The sequence below is a fragment of the Corvus moneduloides genome, chromosome 16 (genome assembly GCF_009650955.1).
Source record: "Corvus moneduloides isolate bCorMon1 chromosome 16, bCorMon1.pri, whole genome shotgun sequence".
In the NCBI taxonomy this organism is placed as follows: domain Eukaryota; kingdom Metazoa; phylum Chordata; class Aves; order Passeriformes; family Corvidae; genus Corvus; species Corvus moneduloides.
The window spans coordinates 7,449,603-7,473,109 of record NC_045491.1 but is presented as its reverse complement, the minus strand read 5'-3'; the positions used below and the strand labels follow the sequence as shown (position 1 = coordinate 7,473,109).

At 53.9% G+C, this 23,507-nt stretch overlaps 1 protein-coding gene across 3 annotated transcripts in view; it reads left to right on the top strand.

The window, feature by feature from the left end:
* MAP2K3 (mitogen-activated protein kinase kinase 3) overlaps positions 1-21,914 on the top strand; it is a 31,003-nt gene extending 9,089 nt beyond the window's left edge. For 2 of the 3 annotated variants that reach the window (XM_032126016.1, XM_032126018.1), the window contains exons 2-13: positions 8,163-8,195; positions 8,572-8,641; positions 10,442-10,490; positions 13,343-13,456; positions 13,936-14,055; positions 14,203-14,319; positions 14,463-14,514; positions 15,314-15,441; positions 16,031-16,108; positions 17,882-18,021; positions 18,716-18,761; positions 19,202-21,914. In XM_032126016.1, the coding sequence (XP_031981907.1) occupies positions 8,163-8,195; positions 8,572-8,641; positions 10,442-10,490; positions 13,343-13,456; positions 13,936-14,055; positions 14,203-14,319; positions 14,463-14,514; positions 15,314-15,441; positions 16,031-16,108; positions 17,882-18,021; positions 18,716-18,761; positions 19,202-19,285 (1,031 nt within the window). In that variant the 3' untranslated portion in view covers positions 19,286-21,914. Of the gene's footprint in view, positions 1-3,242; positions 3,595-8,162; positions 8,196-8,571; positions 8,642-10,441; positions 10,491-13,342; positions 13,457-13,935; positions 14,056-14,202; positions 14,320-14,462; positions 14,515-15,313; positions 15,442-16,030; positions 16,109-17,881; positions 18,022-18,715; positions 18,762-19,201 lie in introns of those variants that run through there. The other variant, XM_032126017.1, reaches the window with a different exon arrangement.
* Positions 21,915-23,507: the final 1,593 nt, after the last annotated feature.

Below are 23,507 nucleotides of genomic sequence, written 5' to 3'. Positions count from 1 at the left end.
AGTGAGAAATCAAAGGAAGGAGTGATGCTGGTACCCGCTGGCAAGGAGATGGGCAAAGGTGATGATGCTTCTGCCTCTTCCTTTTCCTCTATTTTTTTTTTCCTAGTGTGTTCTTTGCTTTTCTCTAAGCATTGTCTCCTTTGCCTTCTCCTGACAACCTGAGGGCTGGGAATCCTTCCAGATCTTTGTCTCATGATAAAGCTGAGCTTTCAAGAGGTGCAGCCTCAGCCACTGCTTTTTTTCGGGGAAAACCCAGTTGGAGTGAAGGATGCAAAGGAGGCAGTGTCCATCCCAGAGGATGCTCTGCCTGCACCCCAGCTCAGTGCCTGCTCCCAATAGGTGCCCCTGTGACTGTCACCACCTTTGCACAGGGGTTTTGCACAAGCTCTAGTGCAAAGCACCTCAACTCTGGGCATGTATATGGTGTGCCCTGTAATGTCACTGTGTGAGTGTCAGCCAGATGAGGCTTTTCAGCTTCCTGAGGGGAGTCTGGCCTCTGGTCGGTCACATGTGGGTTCTCAGAGTGGAGCCCGTGTGTTCCATAGTCATGGGGCTGGGCGAGAGCAGGCTGACACGTGGGGACAAAATCAAACGTTTTTTCCAGCCCTCGAGGTTGTGCAGGTAATGTAAAAATACAGCTGGAATGTGGCTGGGCGGTGACATCCTCCCGGCGCTGCCGGCAGAGCCTCGGTGTTATCTGGCGGGTGCACAGAGCCCGGGTGTGGCTGTGAGCCCCAGAGGTGGCTGTGCCAATGCCTCTGTTTGTCAGAGACTCTGGCTAGAGTGCCCATCCCCAAATTCCTCGTTGGGCACCAGGAGGTCACATCCTTGTCCCTTGCACAGTCTCATCCAGAGCTGGTGGCACTGTGGGTGTGACATCCTTCCTGCTCTGCTTGAGTCCTGTGTGATGCAATGATTGATTGTCCCCAAATCTCAAGCCCCATCTAAGGGGATGAGAAAGATAACCCTGTTCCCTTTCCAGCTGGATGCAGTTCAAAGGCTCTATTTTTAAACAGTTTCCACGCTGTGTGTCCTGTGTGTGCCTCGGGCACATGGGGCTTTCCTGTGGGATGTGTGCCTTGTGGGTGGAAAGGCAAGGGCATCCCGGACTTCGGGCAGTGGCTGCATTGCAGCCTTGACCAGGGAACCTTCTGCAGTTCCTGGAGAAATGTGGGGGGCATCAGGCAGTGTAGTACTGTGCCAGTGCAGCCAGTGGGTGCATGGGCTTTTCTCTGATCAGAGGGAATAAAGTATTCAATGAAAATCACCCTGTCCCTGTGGTTAGACAGCAGCTCTTCTTACAGGACAGGTGAAGTCATTAATTTTGTGGTCTATCCCAAACACGCTTATAAAAAGCTCCTTCCCAACCCCAAATTGGACACTTTTGCTGTTCATGGCAAAGCAGCTCATCCCGATCTTCGCTCCTTGGCTGTGATGGCAACCCGGCCTTAACTGAAGTGGCCTTGGGAGGGGTTGTGTGTCCACAGGGGAAGGGTGGGGAGAGGGGCCCTGCGTTGGCAGGGCACTGTTTGAGCTCATTGCTGTTTTTGAGGGTGTGCTCTTCCCCTTACTCAAGCCAGCCCACTGGCAGGAGGCTGCTGGGAGGGATGGGAGCCATCCTTGTCCCTGGCCCTGCCCTGGCATACTCGACTGTGTGGTGAGTGTGTGAATTCTCCCCAGGACTTGCTCTCCCATTATCCCTCACCTGTTATGGGGTGACATCCCCATCCTTGTGGGGAGACTTTGTTAACACCAGTGAAACACCCGATGCCTTTTGTTCCCCTGGGATTACCTGTGCCCTGTAAAGAACTGGATAATTAATGGCAAACGGTGCACATTTTTCCAGGCCTGGCTATTCCTACTGTACCAGCAAACTTTTGTAAGAGCTGCCGATGGTGAAACTTGAAAGGATGGTTGGGTTTGTTTTTGTTTCTTCTCTCTCTCTCTCTTTTTTTTTTTTTCCTTGTTTGTTTATTTTTTAAGATGCTCTTGAGATGTTGGGAAGCTCTGCTTTACACCACCCCTGGTCCTCGGGCGGTGAAACTCCGGGACTAATTCAAAGGAAATCTTGTTTCCCATCCCACCTGCTGGGTTAGGGACTTTCTGCTCCAAAGCAGCTCTGACTCTGTGGGTGTCTGTAGAGGTCCTTGGTGTGTCTGTGTCTGGGTGAGAGGGGAATTAGCTGTTAATAGAGTTAGTGATGGGAGGGCAGCACAGCACTGCTCTCCCCAGGAGTGCCGGGGACGGGTGCTGGTGGCTCTCGGTGCCATCTGCAAGAGGAGCTCCTGCGTCAGCATCCTTTATGTGCTGATGATCTGTGCCTGAAACTATACCCTGAGAGTGGAAATGAGCCTGAGAAAATACCTTCCGCAGTCCTTCTGGGGCTTGCATAAACACTATTTAAAATTAGAGCCACTCATTATGTTGGTATGTGTGTTTACCTTGACCTCTGACTTTTCAGCCTGCAAATGTGCCTGGTCCGGCACAGCCTGGAGTTGGGAGAGAGCTCAGGAGCAAAGCACTGGTAGATTTTCTATAATTAGTTTAAGGTAAAGAAGCTGGTACAGTATCTCCCCTCCAGGCTGACAGGGAAATAGAAAACAAAACTGCAGCCTGTCAGAGCTGAGCCTGGCTTTGATCAGGAACATCAGCGTTGGCTTCTGCTGGAGCGGTTTTGAGGGAAAGGGGAAGAGCAGCAATACTTGGCCACAGCTTTTCTTGCACGTGCTTGCAGAGAAATGAATACTTTTATTTTCCTACTCTCCCTCGCTATTTCCCAGCCAAAGCCATGCAGCAATTTATATTTTTGCTACCAGAGATGCCATCTTGGTTGTCACCCTGGAATAGCTGCTGAGCTGCGTGCCGGCATTGTCATGGAACAATATTTCTACTATTTGTTGTGGTAATAGTTGTTAGTGGCAAAGCAATTAACGTGTCACCTGCAGCACAATGAAATGTGACCTCTTTCCATCCCAGCACCCCTTTGGTGCCCAAGCCAGTGAACCTGGGCTCCCCTTGGCTCTGCTGGTTGGTGCCAGGGCTGTCCCAGAGCAAGGGTTGCTCTGGTGGGATGCCTGGGCCTGCAGGCTGGCTTGGAATGGTTGAATTTGTGGGAAGAGAACGTGTCCCACTGGGATGCACTGTAGCAATCCAGCGCTTCAGCAGCTCCCGGAGCTGGAGTTGGCTCCCCACCAGTTTCCTGTTGACGTCACCTGCTATTTCTCTGCTGCAGTTTTTACAACTGTTGAGCTTTCAAGGGTAATCGGAGCCGAGTCCGGCCAACCTCGGCAGCTGCCGATGAGGGAACGCGGCTCTACCTTCCCCAATTCCCCCCGCTTGCCTTCACTGCTGCTCCCAGCCTTGGGGACCCCTGGGATCTGGGGACACCGGGCGTGGAGGGCTCTGTGAAGCCGGCGGGCGCTTTGGGCCATGCATTCCCACTGAAAAGAATCATCGGTGCTTGCAAGAAGTGCTGTGCGCTGGATCCTGCGGGAATTTTTTCCCCTCCCTCCTCCAGTCCGCCCCCATCCCTCTCTTCTGCCAGGCGTGCCAGCACTGCTCTTCATTTCTGGGAAACCATGGACAAGAAGCAAGGTAGATGTTGCAATTTCCAAAACACGTGGTGGGGGAGAGCAAAGGGCTGATTTTGGTGCTAAAAGGGGCTGTGTAACTTTTTGGGGTCAATCCACACGGTTTTGTTTCTCCTGGCTTGGGCGGGGGGTTGGTCTTTGCAGCTGGGGATCTATTTTTAAAGTTGCATGTTTTGTGTGGGGTTAAAACTCCGGCGTCTTAATTGTAAGAAAAAAAAAAAAAATCAATTCCAGCATGTCTAAAGGAAAATATGCAGAGGGCAAAGCTGGCTTCTGGCTCTGGTTTGAGTCGCATTCCTGGGATGCAGGGTTTTCCAGCAGCTCTTTGCGGTTGTCCCCTGCCTGTTGCATGGGAAAGGTGGGTGCCCACGGCCCCAGCAGTCGGGAGCTCTGATTCAGCACAGGCTGAGAGGCTGTTTTGGGGCTGCAAGGGGCTTTTTCTGCAGCGTCGTTTTTTCCTGCTGCTCGCTGGCAGTTTTGCAGAAGTGAGGAGTGTGCTGACCCGCGGGAGCCCCTCTGCAGCGAGACCTCGGCGGGACGATGAGTGATGGCTCTCAGCAGGTTGAGAGCCCTTTTTCCACTTCCATGGATAGCTTTTTCCACTCCCAACAGAGGAAAACAGCACAAAGTGTGCCTGTGAGGAGCTCGCTCTCATGACCAAGCACCCAAATTCCCCTCTCTGCTCTGCACCCTGCCTCAATTTTTTTTTTTTTTTTTCCTTGATGCTGTTTTGTTCCAACTCTTCTGTTGTAGCAGGGCTGGAATCCACCCTGCAGCCTTCTGCCCTATCCATGGCATTGGACTCTCCTCCTTGGATTGAGGAGAGCCGGGATGCATCCCAAACATTTCCCCCAGCACTAACAAAGCAGTGCAGCTCTTGGAGCAGCCTCCCGTGCCCAGGACTTCACCTGGGGCTGCAGCCAGAGCCCCGGGGAGGCAGTGGTGAGGTTTAATTTCAAAGGTCGACTCAGGCAAATAGTTTTATTTGCAGTTCTTTAGATTGTCGTGTTCCTTTCTCTCCGCCCACGCCAGCGGAGTGGGAAGGAAAAACCTCCCGCGGAGAGGTGCAACTTAATGGGGCTGAAGTTGGTAGTGGCAAAAATGAGGATTCCGGTGTTGAATTAGGCAGTTCCAGGAAATGTCTGGTGGTTCTTAACTGGTGGTGGTTATAGCATGAGAAAAAATTTTGTTGGGCTTCTTTTTTTCTTTCTTTAGGAGGAAATGGTTCCTTTCTTAGCATAAAGGATGCAGTTACGTGCCTGCAGCATCACGTGGGTTGCAATTTCATCCGCACCAGGAACTTCTGTCAGCTAATTTTCCCCTGCCTGGGTGCAGGGCACTGTGCCGTGTGTGTCTGTGGCTGGCAGCCCTTTCCTGTGCCCAGAATGGTGCCCTGCCATCCCCTGGGCTCGGGGCTGGCAGCAGAGCCCTGGGGCTTGCAGGGATGACCAGGACATGTCCCCAAACCTCCTTGTCCTGCTGCCGCCTGTTGGCCTTTGCAGAGGGATCTCTTGAGGGGAACTTGTGCTTGCAGACACCCCTTTTGCAAGAGCCCAGTGCCCTGGGAAACTGGAGTGTTTCCAGGATTTTCAGGTGACATAAGCAGTTGTGCACATTCTAGCAATTCCTCCTGCACTGACCCTCTTGGGATCCCAAATGTGGGAGGGATTGTGCTGAGTTTCAAGTGTAGGAGAGACAGTGCCAGGGACTCTCCAGTGGGAAGGAGCTGACAGCAGCTGCCTGTGGGGGCTGAAGGCAAATGCTGCCCTGTGACTGAAGGGCTTGAATTGCAGGGTCGTGTCATGCCCATCCCACTGCCTTTCTGCTTCTCGCTTTTTTCCCCCCTTTTTTTTAATTCCCTTCCCTAGTTTTTCCTGCACTCTCATTCACCCTGAACAGGGCATGGGCTCTCCTTGGGGAGCTGTGGATGCACTGGTGCCACAAGCAGTGGCAGAAGTTTGCAGCAAGGAGTAGTTCAGGCCAGCCTTTGGGAGCTGGAAATCTCATGGCAAATTTTAGGGGAGCTGTAACAAATGAATCCAATCTCTTCATCAGCTCCCTGGCTGCAAGGCAGCATCCTGGATGATTTTATTCCTGCAGGCAAGGGCTGAGCTGGGTTTTCTGCCCGTCATAGGTGGTGCAGGCAGAGCCTGGGAGTGGTGGTGTAATACCTCCGGTTTAATCGGTGCTTTTTCAGGTTGGAACTAGGAAATGCTCTTTGGGGCTTGGCAGGACAGGCTGGGAAGGGGATGGTTGCTGACTCCAGCTCTGGGAAGTCAAGGGTGGTAGGTTGGGAGTACAGGGAAGTGTGCAGGGTGCCTGTGACAGCAGAGTTCATGGCCAGTGCACATTAAAAGCCTCTCCTGTGTGGAGCAGGGGGTTTGGAACAGGGAATCTCCGTGTTCCTTGCTGTCCTGCTGTCCCATGCCCCTCCTGCCTGCAAGCTTGGGCTCCACTGGACAACGCACCCCATGATTCCCAACCCCACACTGGGTGCTCCCAGCTCCCTCCAGCCTTGCTCCTGCAGCCAGGGCTGAGGAAGGGCTGAGGCCATCCTGCAGGAGGCTTGGCTCGGGCGCCTGTGGACCCTGCTCCTGCCCTGTGAGTCACGGCCGTGGTGCCAGGGGAGCTGCTGGTGGCACAGAAGGCGCTTTGTGCCGGCTCTGCAGGGTTACTATGGCAATTGGGGAGAGGGAGAGCAAACAGATGGAGCAGAATCCCAGCCAGCATGGGGGGATTTCAGGGCTTCGTGTAGCGGTCTGGCTGGTAACTGTTGGGGGGGCTGTGTGTGGAGCAGAGACCAGTCTGAGTTTTGGAGCAGGTCTTGGGGGTGAAATGCTCGGCACGGAGCTAAATCCATCCCCTGGGATGGGATGGGATGGGTGCCCACGGCAAGCTCCCCAACTTGCCCAAGTGCAGAAGGACTTGGGGGACCCCAGTTTCTAGATTCTGTTCATGGCCTCCCACACTGAGTAGTGAGAGGCTGGGAGTGGAAGGGGAGGCATTTCTGAACCCATGGACAGCGTCTCTTTCCTTTGGCTCCGTTTTGTGTTTGCTGCCCTTGTTACTCAGCTGGGTATTTTGTAAAGTGCCATCAATGGGTGTGTGGGGCTATTCATAGTGCCCCTTCCAGCCCTGCTGGGTGGGCGATGGGGAAGGAAAACTCTGCAGGCTCACAAATTAGAACTTGTGATTGCTCTGACATGGTCAGGTGGTTCCTATCCAAGCGGGATCGGTTTGGGGTGGGGTGGCTTGTTGGCTGGTTTCACTGAGCTGGAAGTTCACATCATGGAAACTGTGCTGGTCTTGGAGCTTATGGGCCAGCTCTGATCCAGGAAAAGTGGCAGATAAGATGGGGGTATGGACTGATCCGTGCCGATTCCCTCAGCCAGGGGGGATGCTGCTGGTCCTGCAGCTGGGACCTTTGCAGTGTGTTGCAGAGCAGCTTTAACCTGCAACCTCAGTGAGATTTGCATTTGGGGAAGGACAAGGCAGGAAAAGTGAGTTCCAGGCACCTGTTTTCTCGGAGCTGGCATGGGGGCTGTCAGTGCTGGGGACATGTTGGGCACGTGTTGCCTTTCTGTCCTGCTGCAGGAGCTCTTGCACGGTGCTGTGTCTCCTGCTGAAATTCCAGCTCCTCACCTCTCCCCTCCCTTCCCTGGCAGCCTTTGGAGTGCTGGACTTTGTCCACATGCCTGCTCCCAGCAGCCAGGCAGGTAGGAGCTGTTTTGAAAGGCTGTCCAAGGCCACACTGAGCTGTTTGCTCCCAGCCCCGTGCCTGGAGCACACCTTGATGTTCCTGCTTTCTAATGGATCTTCCAGCTCTATGCAGCCAGAAGCATCTTTAGCTGCAAAGTGCAGCTGCCCCCTTGTCTCTCCTGGGGGGATCAGGACCTCGATGCTCTCAGCTGCAGCACTTCAGCCCCTTGGGGTCAGTTTATTTTCCCAGGGAGCTGGGATGGAATTTTCACCTGCAGGTTTCTGGCCTGTCCTGACCCTGCCCAAGCCCCGTTTCCCTCTGTAGTAGTGGGTGTTGTTATCTCAGAGCTGTTTGGAGTTGGGAGGAGAGGGACAAGAGTATCTTCTTGCCAGTCACACCTGGTGCCTTGTCCTGGTGCCTCAGCCTGTGCAAGCCTGGATTTGTGAGGGGTTCACTGATCGCTGACAGTCAGCTCATGTCTGTTTTTTCCCTGTTTTCCATTTGTTGTGGATGGGGTGTCCCCTCTCCTGCTGGGACTAACCCCTTGCTTTTGCTGGATGTCTGGTGGTCATTGCCCTCCATGCCAGATCCAACACTGGCTCTTCCCGGGAAGGCGGGGCTGGAGCTGGGGCCCTGGGCCCAAGGAGCCTCTGGACAGGGAGCGTTTTTGGGAGCCCTGTACATCACTAATGGCATGGGGACCTCTTGTGGCTGGAGAAACAGGGATGGGGCCAGGCTTGGCTGCACTCCCAAAGCCCAGCTGCCTCCCTCTCCTGGAGCTCTCCTGGGTCCATGAGCCATGAGGGATACAGGGCTGCTATATGTTTTGCCTGCAGCATGAAGGCTGAGCTGGTGTCTCGTTTCTCTTTCAGATTCCAAAGGATCCTTGGAGCCACACAAACCAGGTAAGTGCCCAGCAGAAATTGCAGCTTTAACCCCAGAAAGGGTTTAAATCCCAAAGAGAGGGGACTGTTAATGGCCATGAAGGGTAAATAGCATTTTTAGGGTACAGTGCTTGGCTGCAAGACCTGGAAAACAGTCTGTTAGTGCACCCTTGGCTATTTCTACAGAGAAATGCTTTACGGTGACATTGAGACCCACCTGTGCTTCTGGCTCTTGCCTGAAGTTCTGGGCAAGTGGTCACTGTGACCTTCTTGGCATTTTGCTGACCATGGTGAGGGGTCCAAGCCCTGCATTCCCTGCCTAGTGGCTGCTGGGAAGAGGATGCTTGAAGGAAAAAAGCAACAATCCATTTGCTCATGTGAGCATCTTCTCTTCCAGTGAAAGGCAAGAAGAAACGGGATCTGAGGATAACATGTGTCCCCATCAAACCACCCGCTGCCAACACAACGTAAGTATCTCTGCTGCTTAAAGAGGTTCTCCAGAGCTGGATTTGGCACTTCCTCGAGAGGAATGGCCTGTGAAGACCTCCCAAAATCATCATAGTTATTCTTTTCTTGTAAGCTGTGGCTTGTGGGTGATGAGAAGGAATTGCACATGTGTGTGCAGACACGTGCACAGCGTGTGTCTCTCTGGGAGGTGCCTGTTTGATTTGAAATGTCCTAAAGGCAAAGACTCAGAATCCTCTGGGAAGCTCTCCTTAGTCTTTCTGCCACAGCTCTGCTGATGCCAAAGGGCAAAGATGTGGTAGAGAGAGCGAATCTGCCTGAGGGAAGAAGAGGGGAAGAACTTTAGTGGAGAGGAAGAGAAGAGGTGATGATAGGTGGACCACAACAGAGGCCAGAGGCACAAAGGTTGGGGAGTGCTTTACATGACCTGAGTATCAGGATTAGTTTGAGTTGCTTGCAGCTCCTTACCCTGCTACAAGGAGGACACAGACATTTTGCACTGTTGTGCTGTTTGCTGCCGAGGCCAGTGCCCAGCAGTATCTCAGGGCACTGGAATTTCTCCCTGCCCTGTTTGCTTCAAGCTGCTGATGCTTGTTATGCCATGGGGGAGAGCCCAGGGTAGCAGTGCTTGGTTTGACAAAGAGCAGATGGCTAAAATTCCACTTCCATGGTGCTCTTCCAAAACACTTCGGGCTGCATCGCCACTGCTGAACCTTGTTTGCTCCAGAAACCTGTTCTAGAGAACTCTCCCAGCTCTAGGAGAGCAGTGAAATCCCCAAAAGAGAAATATCGCTGCTGAAAACCCCAGGAAAGGGGGAGGCAGAGGAACTCCCCCACTGATGCTGTGCAAGCCTTGCACAGCCCTGCCCTGCGTGTGACAGCCACCTCCTTCCCCCATGGGCACATTCATCTCTGCTCCTGCCAGAGTTTGAATTTCCCCTGGAGAAGGCCTCATGCTGGAGTCTACAGGGCTTTGCATGCCCAGAGGCTGGTGCAAGCTGTCCACAGCTCCTTTTCTCCCTGCTTTTTAAGCTGCAGTGCAAATATTTGCGCAGTGCAAGGCTTTTGCTCAGAGCCCAAAGTACTTCCTTGAAGCTGGAGGCTGCTCTGATGGGAATTGAGACTAAGCCAGTTGGGCAATCTCCGCTCTTAGAAGCTCCCAGGGGATGGGGAGAGCCCAGAAGTGAGGCACGAGGGGCAGGGGCAGAACTCTCATGATGGCTCTAAAAGTACCGTGCTGCCCATAATGGGAAGTGGGCAGCAATGAGGAAAAAAGCCATAAAAGATAACTTTTGCCTGCCTGGTGTTGTGCAGAGGGGTGACACTGAAGTGCTGCCTGCTCTGCCTGCCTGGAACAGGCAGCAGAGTGTACACAAGTGACTCACAGGGGAGGAATTACCTGTTGTTCCCTCGCGTGCGTTTTGGGCTGTGTGGCTGTGCTGTTACGACACCTGCCTGTCAAAACATGACAGCTGAGCTGCTGTGCCACAGAAACGTCTCATCCCGTCACTCTCGGCTCCTCGGGCTCCTCTCCCGAGCAGGAATGGTTTCATAGCCGGGTGGTTTGGTGCATGTCTCACCTGGCTGACTCCCCAGGGTTCTCACTGTGCCTTGTGGGTGTGGGGTGAGGTGTTACTGGTACGATTTAAAGCATTTGTGGGTGTTTGGAGGGTTGGAACCCACAACGAGGCACAGCGGGGGAAAGAAGTGGCTGAAAGTGCTCAAAGGAATGTGAAACCTGGCTCTGGCCAAGAGGGTGAACGAAGTTGGGCTTTCTCCTGATTCTGTCTCTTTTCTTGCAGGCCCCCGAGGAACTTGGACTCCAGGGCGTTCATTACCATCGGAGATAAAGTATGTGTCAGTGGGATTTTTCTTTTTGCTTGCTTCCCGTTTTGTTTTCCCTGGGCATGGAGAGCTCTGTGGATAGTGCCTTGCAACCTGTCAGATCAGGAGTGCAGCCTCACGGGATGCAACTTTGCAGGGATGGGACGTCCCACAGCAGGACCTTTTCCCTGTGGAGCAGTGGGGTGTCCATGTGTATTTAGATCAGTGACTGCTGGGGAGCTGAATGTGTCACCTCACCTGTAAGATGCCTGTGCTCTTTGCTGGCTGGGCTCTCCTGCCTGCAGGAGGCAGGTGGGTGCCATCAAAGGCCATGTGGGCAGTTCTGTCCATAGTGGGTGATTACAGTCTCTCTTGAGAGCCCCACCAGCCACCTTGGTCTGAATGGATGGAAAGAAGCTGTGGCTGCCCCATCCTGGAAGTGTCCAAGGCCAGGTTGAACATGGCTTGGAGTGACCTGGGATAGTGGAATTTGTCCCTGCCCATGGCAGGGGGTTGGAACTGGATGATTTTTAAGATCCCTTCCAATCTAAACCATTCTCTGATGACCCAGCCCATCTGTCCTAAACCAGGGTGGCCACACCAAGCTCACAGACTGCCCCAAACAAAGTCCCTTTATCCTACCTACCCACAGGTCTGTTGCTGCCTGAGGCCCAGGAGAAGCTGGGCCCAAAGCTTCTCTCTGGTTCTCCAAAGTCTTTCCTAGTGACCTGATGAAAAACACTGCTAGAAATAGCCACTGTCTCTCTTTTATTTCATTCTCTTGTTATGGGCTCTCTTGGAGCTGCAGAAGCTGTTTGCAAACGAGCTAAAAATACCCTGCATTGGATTAGCCCTATATCTAGACCCTTCCAGGCTGGGAGGTGGCTTGGCTGATGGGATCTGGGTCCTTTGGCCTCAGTGCAAGGATTAGGGGAGAGGAGTGGAAGCTTTGGCTGGGTCCAGGGAGCAGTCCTGCTGCCTGTGCCGTTTTCTGGGCCTGTGTGTAGCAAGAACTCTTGAGAGAGATGCTCTTTGTGACAGCCTGGGCACGGTGTGTGTGAGGGGACAGTGCTGCAGCTTAGGGAAAACTCTCTAGAGTAACTTCCTTGCCTGCTCCAGTGGTTGCAGGAAGAGTCTGGTCTGGGTATTTTAGAGTGACATGATAGAGAAGAGGACTTGGGCAGAAGTCCAGCTTTAGGAGTGGGGGTGGGTGGTGACTTCGGGTCCATGGGATCTGCACAGGCCATGCTGTGCATCCCATTGTCCTGGGAGGGAAATGGCTGGCTCCATGGGTGCATCCATCACCTCTCGTTGCTGGGCAGGGCAGTGCTGGTTCCTGGAGTGTGCTGGGAACCGCCAGCTTCTGGGGAAGCCTCAGGGCAAATGCCAGGAAAGGAAAAACACAATAACCTGGAACAACTGCAGAACACGTGTCCGAAAAGCACCACCAGCTCCTTCCTGGAGGCCCCCGCGAGCCCGCACTGCTCCTCTGCCAGCTGCTGCAGGCGGGAGGTTGGACATGTCCCCTCAGCCCTGCTCTCCTCATTTCAGGATCCACGTCCTGCCCAGGAAAGGACCGGCACCTTCCTGTGCTGGGCAGAGCATGGCTCAGCGCTGAGCTCGGGCACAGCTCTCCCTCGCTCCCTGCCTGCCACATCTGGCTGGAATCAGCAGCCACATCTGGCTGGAACCAGAGGAGCTGGGGCTGGCGGGAAGGTCCGGCAGAGCTGGTGGCTGCTGCCCGTGCTGTGGCCAGTGCGGAGGGGACAGTGCTGGCCTGGCAGCCACATCTCCCAGCCTGGCTCCTCCACGCCAGAGGCTGTTTCCGCTCTCCCCGCTCAGGGTGTAGCTTGCAGGCACCGTATCCGGAGCTGTGCTGTGCTTGTTTCCCACCCTCGCTGCCTTTGTGGCCACTGGGGCAGTTTGGCATCCTGGTATTATTTTCGTTCCCTGAGACCGGAGGAAAACTGGAGGCTGGATAAAGCCTGGCTAAAAGGAGGCCTGTGACTTATTAGGAGTGATGAATGCAGCATCCAAAAATAGTCTGTGTCTCACTTGGTTCGTGCCCTGCCCAACAGAGCCAGCAATTACAGGGGAACATGTCTTTAGGGAAACTTGTTTGTGGGTTGTGCAGGAGCTCGCTGGCTCCCTGCTGTGTCAGGCACTGGCTGGGGTGAGCACTGGCCATGGTTTTGTCCCAGCTTGAAGCAATACTTACATTGTTGTTTTCTTGGTGTGAACTCAGGTTCTACCTTGCTGGCAGCTTTTTGGTGGTAGGAGAAAGTATTGAAAGCAGGTAAAACCTCTTTGAACTTGCTGATAATTAGAAATGGAGTTGCTGTATGCATCCCCTCAGAGAGAGGCTTTGCACAGGTGTTACTAGACACTCACAGGTGTATTTGTGACTGATGATTTTTGGGATGTGGGAAGAGGTGAGGGATCCCTGGCTGCACACAGGGGTTTGGAGCTGTGCTAGAGGCTCCTGACTGCTGCCTGTGTTGGCACAGGAGCTGTTAAAATCCTGCAAATAGTGCAGCAACTGCAGAAATACCCTTGTGTAGGTAATCCCCAGCAGGCAGAGAGGCACCAACCTTTGGTGCCCTTTTTAGTGGCAACGTTCCCTGGGCTTAAAGGATGAAAGTCTTGATCTCCAGCTGCAGAGGGGGAATTAAATGAGCCCTGGTGAGTGTGGGGTGAGAGGGTTTGGACTGTGATTCAACAGAGCCAAAAATACCCCCATCTTCTCCAAGTGTGGTGCCTCTGGAGTCCTGTAGGTACCATTGTTTGAAATGCTCTGCAGAGTGAGCTGAAAGTGTTGCTGATGTCCTTGTTGATAAATGCGCTTGTCCCTGATGTAGTTTTGTCCTCTCTCCCTAAAGAACTTCGAGGTGGAAGCTGATGACTTGGTGGCCATTTCGGAGCTGGGCCGTGGGGCCTATGGCGTGGTGGAGAAGGTCCGGCACGCGCAGAGCGGCACCATCATGGCCGTGAAGGTGAGGACACCTGAGCAGGGTGGGGATCAGGGTGGGCAGCTCCAAGGCAGCAGAGGAACTGCTGAGCTCCACTGGTTGTGGCAAAGTGGGGATGGGCTTATCTGGGTTTGGCAGCCTCTGGTGTTCCTGGTGTGGCTTGGCTGGTGAAGGGTCTGCGCTGATACTGGCTGGGCACGGTGGGATTGATAACAGGCTTGGAAATCCAGGATTGGTGCCTGCAGCGCAAGGCTGGGATGTCAGAGTGCCTGTCCAGGCTGCTGGCCTGGCCCTGCATTCGCTGCAGAGTGTGCCAAGAGTCTGGCATTTGTTAAGGTTCTGCCTGGCAGAGGCAGTCTGGGCGTCTCCTCCTGCGTGCTGCTGGCTGCAAAATAAGGATGAAGCGCTTGCCCTGGCCCCAGAACTGCAGGTCCTGAGTCAGGCTGGGGGATGGTGGTGTTATCCCACCTACACCAAACCTTTTTCTTTCATGTTTGTCTCAGAGGATTCGGGCCACTGTGAACACGCAGGAGCAGAAGAGGTTGTTGATGGACCTGGACATCTCCATGAGGACAGTTGACTGCTTCTACACAGTCACCTTCTACGGAGCCCTCTTCCGTGAGGTACTGACCTGGTGGGCACCTGGGGCCTTGGGATTGCGCTGGAGGCACCAAACTGTCCCCAAACACCTCTGTGTTCTTCAGCCCAGCTCTTTAGCTCCCATGGGTTTCCAGGGAATTCCCTCTCAACTGCTTTCTCTCCATCCACAGGGTGATGTGTGGATCTGCATGGAACTCATGGACACCTCCCTAGATAAATTCTACAAGAAAGTACTGGAGAAGAAGAAAACCATCCCTGAAGACATTTTGGGGAAAATGGCTGTGTCTGTGAGTGGCTCTTGGGTTCTTACATGGGTTTGTGCATCCCCTGAGCCTGTTGGAGGCCTCTCCTGAGGCCTGTGGTGTGTTTGCAGTGAGAGGCTGCTGCTGCGTGTGACTGATGGGCACTTTTTCACTCTGTTTGTCCCCAGATTGTACGAGCTCTGGAGCACCTGCACAGTAAACTGTCTGTAATCCATAGAGGTAAATGCTGGAAGGTGTTAGTGGAGTGTGGCTCAAGATCTAACCTTGATATAAGCTAGGGGAGGACTCCTTCCCAGGTGTGGTGTGTCCCTCTGGGGTGCCTAAAGTGGTGTCTGCTGGTGCTTAGGACTGTGGTGAACAGATCTAGATGCTTGTTCCTGAGCTGCATCCCTTCTTGCAGGATGTTGTTCTCTTCCTCCTTTCCAGATGAAGGGTTGAAAGTAACAACAGAATTCCTCACTACCTGTATCTTATGAGCATCTCTGTCCCTCTTGGAGTACAGAAGTGCCTTGAAGGCAGCTCTTGGAGATAAAATCCCCAAATCCTCCTGGCTGGGTAGTTTTAGCAAAGTGAGGGCTGAAGGACTCCTTAAAAAATCACAGATGGGAATTGTAACACCCAGGTCCTGCTCTCCATCCTGGTGTAGTCTCTTGTGTAGTTGTGGACAGATCGTGATGTGCGTGAGACAAACTGTCCTGAAGATTTGGTAGAGTTCTGCTTTTAAGGCTATGCTGGGCACATAAATCTCTCCTGGGGAGCTGGGGATTAACTCCTCAGCATTTTATTTCAACCTTTTTACCTGCTGGGTTGGAGAGGGGACTTGTTCTCCCTGAAGGACATGGCTGTAATTTACCTGCAAACAATTTTTATTGAAATAAAACTGGTGGGGTTTTGTCTCCCTTCCCTTGTGTTGGGGCCTGCCTGGTCCCTCCCAGGCCTGCAGGGAATTGCCTGTCTTGTATCAGACTCTTCAATACCCCTGCAAATGCCCAGTTTGCCCTCTTGTATTTCCTCTTAGATGTGAAACCTTCCAATGTGCTGATCAACAAGGAGGGACACGTGAAGATGTGCGACTTTGGGATCAGTGGCTACTTGGTGGACTCTGTTGCCAAGACCATGGATGCTGGCTGCAAACCCTACATGGCTGTAAGTGCAACCCTGTGCAGCCCTGTGCTTCTAAGAGGCTGCTGCTTAGAAATCAGTCTGTTCTACCTCCACCCTGAGATAAAAGCCACTCGAGAGTGCTCTGGTCTCCCTGACTCAGCAGAGCCTCCAAGGGTGGGATCACACTCCCTGTAAGCCCAGCTCTGTGTGTTAATCCCACAGCAACTCTTTCTCTCCCCTTCCATTTGCAGAAGGATACAAAACTGGCTGGTGCTGGTTGTGGCACTGCTTCTTGTTGGATAGAAAGTGCTGAGGCTTTTCTTGGCAGGGTCCTTTCATTTCATCCTAAAGTCAGTATGAATTTCCCTTTGCTATCTGTGGCATCCATGTGGGAAGCGTGTGCTCCTGAGGCAGGGATCGTGCAAGTCTCACTCTCCTGCAAAGAGGGGAATTGATGTGAATTGTGTGGAGCAAGATGTGGCTTTCATCAGTTCTAGATTTAACCTCAGACCCTGCCTCCCTAGGGACATGAGCCAGGGGAATCCATCCAGCCTGGCTTTTGGAGCCAGGTATTTGTGGGGTTTGCGCTGGGAAAACAGGAGTGGTAACATCTCCCATTTTGCTGTTACAGCCAGAAAGAATAAACCCTGAGCTGAACCAGAAGGGCTACAATGTGAAGTCAGATGTCTGGAGCCTTGGGATCACAATGGTAATGCCAAGGGCTAGGATCTGTATCTGCAGCCCTGGGGTTGGGATGGGGTTTGGGCTGGTGGGGCTGTACCCTTGCTGTGAGCTGGGTGGGTGCCCATCAAGCTGGACTCAATTTGAGCATGACAGCTCAGGGCATGATGAGGTTAATTACCCAGGGAATTCAGGCTCCCAGTGGACAATATCAGGATGACGAGTATCCAAGAGTCTGGCTTTTAATTGCTCTGCAGTTCCCTGTGTGCTGGCTGAGGGGTGGTCAGTGGAGCAGGGTTTGCTGCAGCTGGGTCTCAGCCTTCCTGCTTCACCCCCCATGTCAGCAGAGCCTTGCAGGGGATTCCAGTCCTGCTGCAGTGAGAGCTGCTGTGTGTGGTTTGCAGCAAATCCTGCCTGTGGGGTAGCTCAGAGCAGCCAACAGGAAGGGGAAATACTTTCAGTTCCAACATCGCAGCTGCTCGCGATGGTTTATCTGCCTCCTGCAAGAAACTGATCTTGCAGAGAGCAGCTGAGATCCTCTGGCGCCAGAGGACAAAGGAAATCCCAGCTGTTGGCTCCAAGGGATGCTGCTGGAAAACACGGCTCCTGCTTTCCAGGAGACTGTCTCTCTGAGGGTAGATTATTTTCAGGAATTTTTCCTGTGCCCTCTTAGCTGTAGCCTGTGTTTTGGGGGCTGCATCCCTGCATTCGTGTGCGCTGTCTGGGCAAATATTCCCTCTTCTCCAGCGTGGTCTCATCCACTGTGCCAAACCCAAGCCCCTCTCCCTGGTGTCCCCATGCCAGTGCAGAGCTTGGCTGGCTGACTGGAAATGTCATCAGCTCTGAGCTGCAGGAAGCTGTGGGATGGGAGAGTCTGAGTGATGGAATATCCAAGCCTTTCCAAAGCTGGAAGGGAGAGAGGACCTTACTGAAAGCTGGCCAGCCTGCAGCTGAATGGAGCCCCGGAATGTTTGGTTCCCTCTCGTGTCTTCCTCCTGGGCTGGCTTCCTGTTCTGTTTTGTTTTGTTTTCTTTATGAAGGGGTTGGATTGATTTCAGACCAGACAGTTTTTGGGCCATTGAGTTGCAGGGCTGTTCCAGGCCTTCCTGGGCTGGTGGCTTCATTCAGTTTTCCAGCAGCAGGAACTGAGCTCCCCTGACCAGAGCCAGAGTCAGGGAGGGACACTGGGCTCTGTCCCCACTCTGCCCTTTCAGGGTTTTTATTCCTCTCATCCCACCCTACTAGGCAGGTGTGGAGGTTCTGTTGCCCATTTTGAGACAGGAACTGATCCTTGGCATGAGGAGACTGCCTAAGAGCTGTGACAGACTTTTTCCTGCTTAAATGAGGGATGGAGCAGAGGTGACTTGTAGGAAGAACCCAGTAATTTAGGTGGTTTTAGCAAAATGATGTTCTAGCACTTAATTTTTCTTGTGTTTGTGGATTTTTTGTGTGTTTAGCTCATGCAGTTGCCAGCCCAAGGCCCAGAGGCTGCCTTAGGGCCAACAGAGCACTTTGGAAGCCAGTGCAGAAACTGTGCGCTGTTATTATCTTTTTAAATAATCCCATTTTACATATCTTTTGTGACTTCCTGTAAATGCATTAATATGCTGAACCAGCCTCAAAAGGAAGTATTTTTGGCCTCTGGGTCTTTGTGTTTTAAAAAAAAAAAAAAAAAAAAGTGGTATGACCCAAATTGAAAATGGTTTGTAAGGAAAGAGGGTTTTCCTTTGAATCTGAGCTGGCTGAACATCGTGGGTTTGTGCTTGGTGTGTGTCTCATGTTGCCCTGCCTCCCTCCCCAGATTGAACTGGCCATTCTCCGCTTCCCATACGAGTCCTGGGGGACGCCCTTCCAGCAGCTCAAGCAGGTGGTGGAGGAGCCCTCGCCCCAGCTGCCGCCCGAGCGCTTCTCCAAGGAGTTCGTGGACTTCACAGCACAGTGGTGAGGCTGCAGCAGGGGCTGCTGGCTCTCCCAGCCTGGCTGAGGAGGAGCCCTGATCTGTAGGGGTTGGAGTGAACTGTGGGGCTGGGTTTGCTGTCCTTTGGGAGCCCATTTCTCCCCTCCTCGCTGTACCTGGTGCTCAGCATGGCAGGAAGCACTGCCCAAACTGGTTTTGCTCTCGGCCTGACTCACCCAGGCTGGTTGGAAGGTGCAGAGGTTTCTCTTCCCCTTTTCCTGTCACTGCTGCTGAAATGTTGGTGTTTTCTGGAAAAGTGGCAGTGAAACCAGAAAGCACCCCTGGCAGCCTCTGGGTGAAAGCTGCTTTGTGGTTTTGTGGGAAGCTGCTCTCCCTGCGGTGTCCTCTGCTCCCTGGGTGCTGCTTGAAGCTGCCAGGCAGAGGCAAACTCACCCTGCAGGTGCTGGGAAACCATCTCCTGTCCTCCCCAGCTGTTCTGGTCTGTGTGGGGCAGACTGCAGAGCTGCTTGGCTTGTGCTGTTTGTGGCAAAACACTGAGTTGTCCTTTCCAGTTACTTGCCTGGCTGCTTTGCTGGTGTTTCAAACCTGCTCAGCCAAGGAGGGAAGAGGAGCATTTAATGTTGGTTGGGAAGGGGAGATCCCCTATGACAGACCATGTACAGCAAAAGAAAAAGATCCTACAGCCGTTCTCTCCCATTTTTTTTTTTCCCCTTCCAGCTTAAGGAAGAACCCAGCTGAACGAATGAACTATTTAGAACTTATGGTAAGTGCAGAGATATTTCTGCTGGTCTTTATTCCCAATTTTGAAACTCAAATCAGTGGTCCAGCAGGAAAATGGGACAACATGTGGGTGATTTTTCAGGCACGGAGCAGGATGGGTGTAGTGTGTCTGAGGTGGAGGAAGGGTGTGTTGATTTCACGGGTGTTAAGGTCAGGGTTTCCAGGTGTTTTCTCCCTCTGTCCTGTCTGCTCTTGGAGAGTTTGGACCTTGAAGGATGGTAGTACAGCTACTAAGGTGGGGTGTCCCACTGGGGCTGAACCAAAAAATGCCAAAGTTCATCTTTTTAGCTGAAGAATGGTGTCCATGGGAGCCTGGGGAGGAGGTTGGTGTCCACCCCCAGCTGTGTGGCATCCCCTGGGGTCTGTGCTTGGCCTTGTCCTTCCTCAGATGTCAGCTGACATTGTCTTTGGTCTCATTGGCAGGAACACCCTTTCTTTACCTTGCACGACACCAAAGAGACTGACATGGCCTCCTTCGTGACAGAGATCCTCGGGGAAGACTCCTAACTCCCAGCTCCCAGCTTCCTGCAGTCCCTGCATCCCGGCTTCCCCGCAGGAGAGCGACCGAGGACTCGAGTTCACGGTGGTTTGCACAAATTGCGCCTCCCCGGCCTGGGGGCATCTCTGGCCCCATTTGGCCTTGAAATCTCTTTGCCCAGAGAAAAAAATCCCCCAGGAGGAGCCTTTTGAAGCCAACACCTTTCCAGTTAAGCCACGGACTCTGAAGGCTTAGGAGGTCCCAGGAGAGGACCATGCCCACGATATCTGAGCGGGCAGAGGGTGCCAGAGGCCACCTCCCCTCCCCAGTACCTGCTGCACAGCGCAGGGGGTTGTTTCTTTGCTGCCTGGGGAAGACAGAATCAGTGCTGCTGTGCTTCTCCCACTCCTCTCCTGCCTGCACAGAGCCCCTTCCTCGGAGTCTGGTCTCGCTTGCCTTCCCTTGGTACCTGGCTCTCTGCCCCCAGGAGCCCATGCAGCTTTAGGGGCTTGTGGGGCCCCCTGGGCTGCTGTTCGCACCAGAGGCTGTTTTAATGCCTGGCTCGACACCTTAAGGACCCTTTGAGGTAGCACCAGGCCAGGCATCCCTCTCCCTCAATCAATGCTGCTGCCTTGGGGGGGGAAAAAAGGCATTTTTCCACAAGCCCACTGTGACACAAGCTACAGCCCACACTGTCCCCACTCCTGCCCATGGACTTCATCCAGCATCCATCCCTTCCCTCATGGGCACAAGGTGAGGGAGAGACAGCAGGTCCCCCATGCTGCCTCTCCTCCCTCCAGCCGTGGGCTGGGAGGACACATCCCTGCTCCGGGCATCGCCTTCCGCAGCCCTGGCTGCCTCCAGCTTCCCTGGCTCCTGGAGAGGACGCTGCTCCATCTGCTTTCCAACCTGGAGCTGATGTAAGACCTCGCACTGTGACACCCGCTCGTTCCGGAGGCTGAACTCGCACCCCTCGTGTCCCAAACTGTCCCCAATCCCTGCGGGTGCCAGCGAGAGCCAAACTCCAGTGACTGGCCCGGGGCTGCCGGCAGTTGTACATTTGATGTCTATATATAATGGACTTTGTAACATGTTTCCTAGGTTTAATCTAACTCGCTATAAATTAAAGCCCTTCTGTGTGGGAGGAGGGAGGAGCAGTTCCTTCTCTGCTGACAAATCCACTGTGAAAACCTGATGTGTTTCCCCATGCTCCCAGCCCGAGGAGCCAGGGGAGCAGGAGGGGTTTCTGGCTTCTACTGTACATGATCATGGATAAACGCACCGGCTGTGGATTTTGGTTTTGTTTTTTTTTTTTTTTTTTTAATAATTGAGTTTTTCCGAAGGATTTTTTTTCTTTTCTAATATATATTTGTGTGTGTCTATGTGTGCTCTATATATATTATATATTTTTAAATCAATGCTGAATGTGTGGATGTCTATGTGGCCAGCAGATCTGGTGGAATAATGTTGTTCTGGCTAAATTTAGGCAGGTGGGGAAAGGGGTCACTAGAAAACACTCTGGCCTAAAATAACTTTTTTTTTTCCTCTTTTTTAAAGAAATGCATCTATTTTTTAACTGAATCTTTAAAAAATGTTATTCCTGAAATTCATACCCTGGAGGTCTGGATTTCAGGGTCAATTTCCAGTGTGCAGGGTTCCCCTCAATGAAGAATGATGTCCCCTAATGCATTATCCCACCTCCTGCAGTCCAGGGTTTGATGTGGTGCTGGGCACCCCCTGCCTGGGAACTGGGGTGCTCCACACCATCTACCCCCATGAGCTGCTCCTGGGAAAGCTGCTTTGGGGCAAATGGTTTTCAGTCCTTGGGACATCACACAGCCGTGCTTTTCCCTGTGCCATCCCTCTGATCCCCCTTCCCACGTTGACAAACCCTGAGAGAACCAGCCCAGGTGAAGCTGTACAAACCCTGTTCAGCTTTGGTTCGACCCTGATCCCCCAGCCCAACTCTGGATGGAAAATAAGGAAGTGATTGATGTTCTCCATGTCTCCCTCATCCTGTTCTGCAAACCACCCGACACTCACCTGTACCTGCTTGGTTTGCCAGCTTTGCTGCTGCGATGTACAACTGTATTTTTTTTTCATAGTTGGTTACTTTGGATTATTTTTGTTTTGGGTTGAGCTTTTGGTTTCTTTTCCCTTCTTTCTTTGTTTCAACCCCTTTTCCCCTTCCTTTATCTCACCCCTTTTTTGGTGCTTTGGGGAATGGTGTTCATTTTTTAAAATTGGTTTTTGCATGCTTTTTATTTTTTTCTGCATTTCTTCTGGAGAAAGTCCTGATTTCTTTATTTTGGGAAAAGGGACCATCTGCCCTTTCAAATGCAGGGGCGATGGCTCTGGGATGGGCTTGGGCCCCTTTAGATGTGTAGAGGCTTTCCTGAGGAGGCAAACACACCACACCTCCCTGTGCCATCTGCTCTGCTTCATTCAACACAGATCTTAACCTGTGCACATCCCATGTCCCTTTTCACCTCCCTGCTTCCCTGTCCCACCTCGTTCCCTCTGCAGTGGCAGTTCCTTGGGGAGAACCAGCCTGGCTTTAAGCTGGGTGAGGAAGCCCCTCTCCCCTTGTAGTTTTGGGAATGGTCTGTACCCCTCAACCCCCATCCTTGTTTCCAATAAAATTCACCCTCAAACTCACTGCTTGTCTCCTCTTGTTCCTGTTTGAGCATCAGCTCGGGGCTGTTTGGGGCAGCAGCTTGGAGTGGTACCCTGCTTTCTCCTTATAGTGTGGGGTGATGCTGCTCTGGATTTGGGGAGTGTACAAGCTCTGACCCTTGACATGGGATCCCTGGAGCAGCTCCCCTGGAACTGGGAGGCCAGCAGCCTGGGGAGGGATCCTGCTACCTCTGTACTTTCTCCTCTTGTGGAGTGATGCTGATTCCCAGTCTGGGGCTGGTGCCACCCGGGAACCCCAAAGCAGCATCCCAGGAGTGGGAGCCCCGGAGCGCTGCCCGGGGCTACGCAGGGTTCTGCTGCTCTTGCGGCCGGGCAGCAGGGTGGGGGTGTGGGTTTCTGGGACAGGGGGTCCCGGGGCAGCACCCGCTGCCCGTGGCCGCGAGGGGGAGGCAGCGCCCGGCGCCGGGACCCGGCGGGATGAGCCGGGACCCCGCGGGGCATGAACATCCACCGGGACCCGGCGGGATGAGCCGGGACCCCGCGGGGCATGAACATCCACCGGGACCCGGCGGGATGAGCCGGGACCCCGCGGGGCATGAACATCCACCGGGATCCCGCGGATGAGCCGGGACCCCGCGGAGCATGAACATCCACCGGGATCCCGCGGGATGAGCCAGCCCCGCGGGGCATGAACATCCACCGGGACCCGGCGGGATGAGCCGGGACCCCGCGGGGCATGAACATCCACCGGGACCCGGCGGGATGAGCCGGGACCCCGCGGGGCATGAACATCCACCGGGATCCCGCGGATGAGCCGGGACCCCGCGGGGCATGAACATCCACCGGGATCCCGCGGGATGAGCCGGGACCCCGCGGGGCATGAACATCCACCGGGATCCCGCGGGATGAGCCGGGACCCCGCGGGGCATGAACATCCACCGGGATCCCGCGGGATGAGCCGGGACCCCGCGGGGCATGAACATCCACCGGGATCCCGCGGGATGAGCCAGCCCCGCGGGGCATGAACATCCACCGGGACCCGGCGGGATGAGCCGGGACCCCGCGGGGCATGAACATCCACCGGGACCCGGCAGGATGAGCCGGGACCCCGCGGGGCATGAACATCCACCGGGATCCCGCGGGATGAGCCAGGACCCCCCGGGGCATGAACATCCACCGGGATCCCGCGGGATGAGCCAGCCCCGCGGGATGAGCTTCCACCGGCGGCGGGACCCGCCGGGAGTCCCCCCCTTTCCATCCCAACCCGCTGTGACCCCCCTGTCTCGGCACCTCCCCGCCCTCTCTCGAGGGCAGGGGCGTCCGGGGGACGGAGCTTCAGGTTTGGCGGGGGGTTGGGAGCAAGGAAACAGCTCCCTTCCCAAATATTTTCCCTGTCAGTCCTCTCCAGGCAGGATCAGGCCGGAGACACTGTGTCCCTCAAGCACGGGGATCTTGGTGTCGATGCTCTGCGGAAATGGGGCCGAGGTGGGGTCAGCGATGCTGGGGAGAGCAGGGACCCTAGGAACACCCATTCGTGTGGTGTGGGGACACGCTTGGAGGAGGCCTGACCTGCCGGGAGCTGGAGTCTGCTCTGTTCCAATTACCAGCTTAATA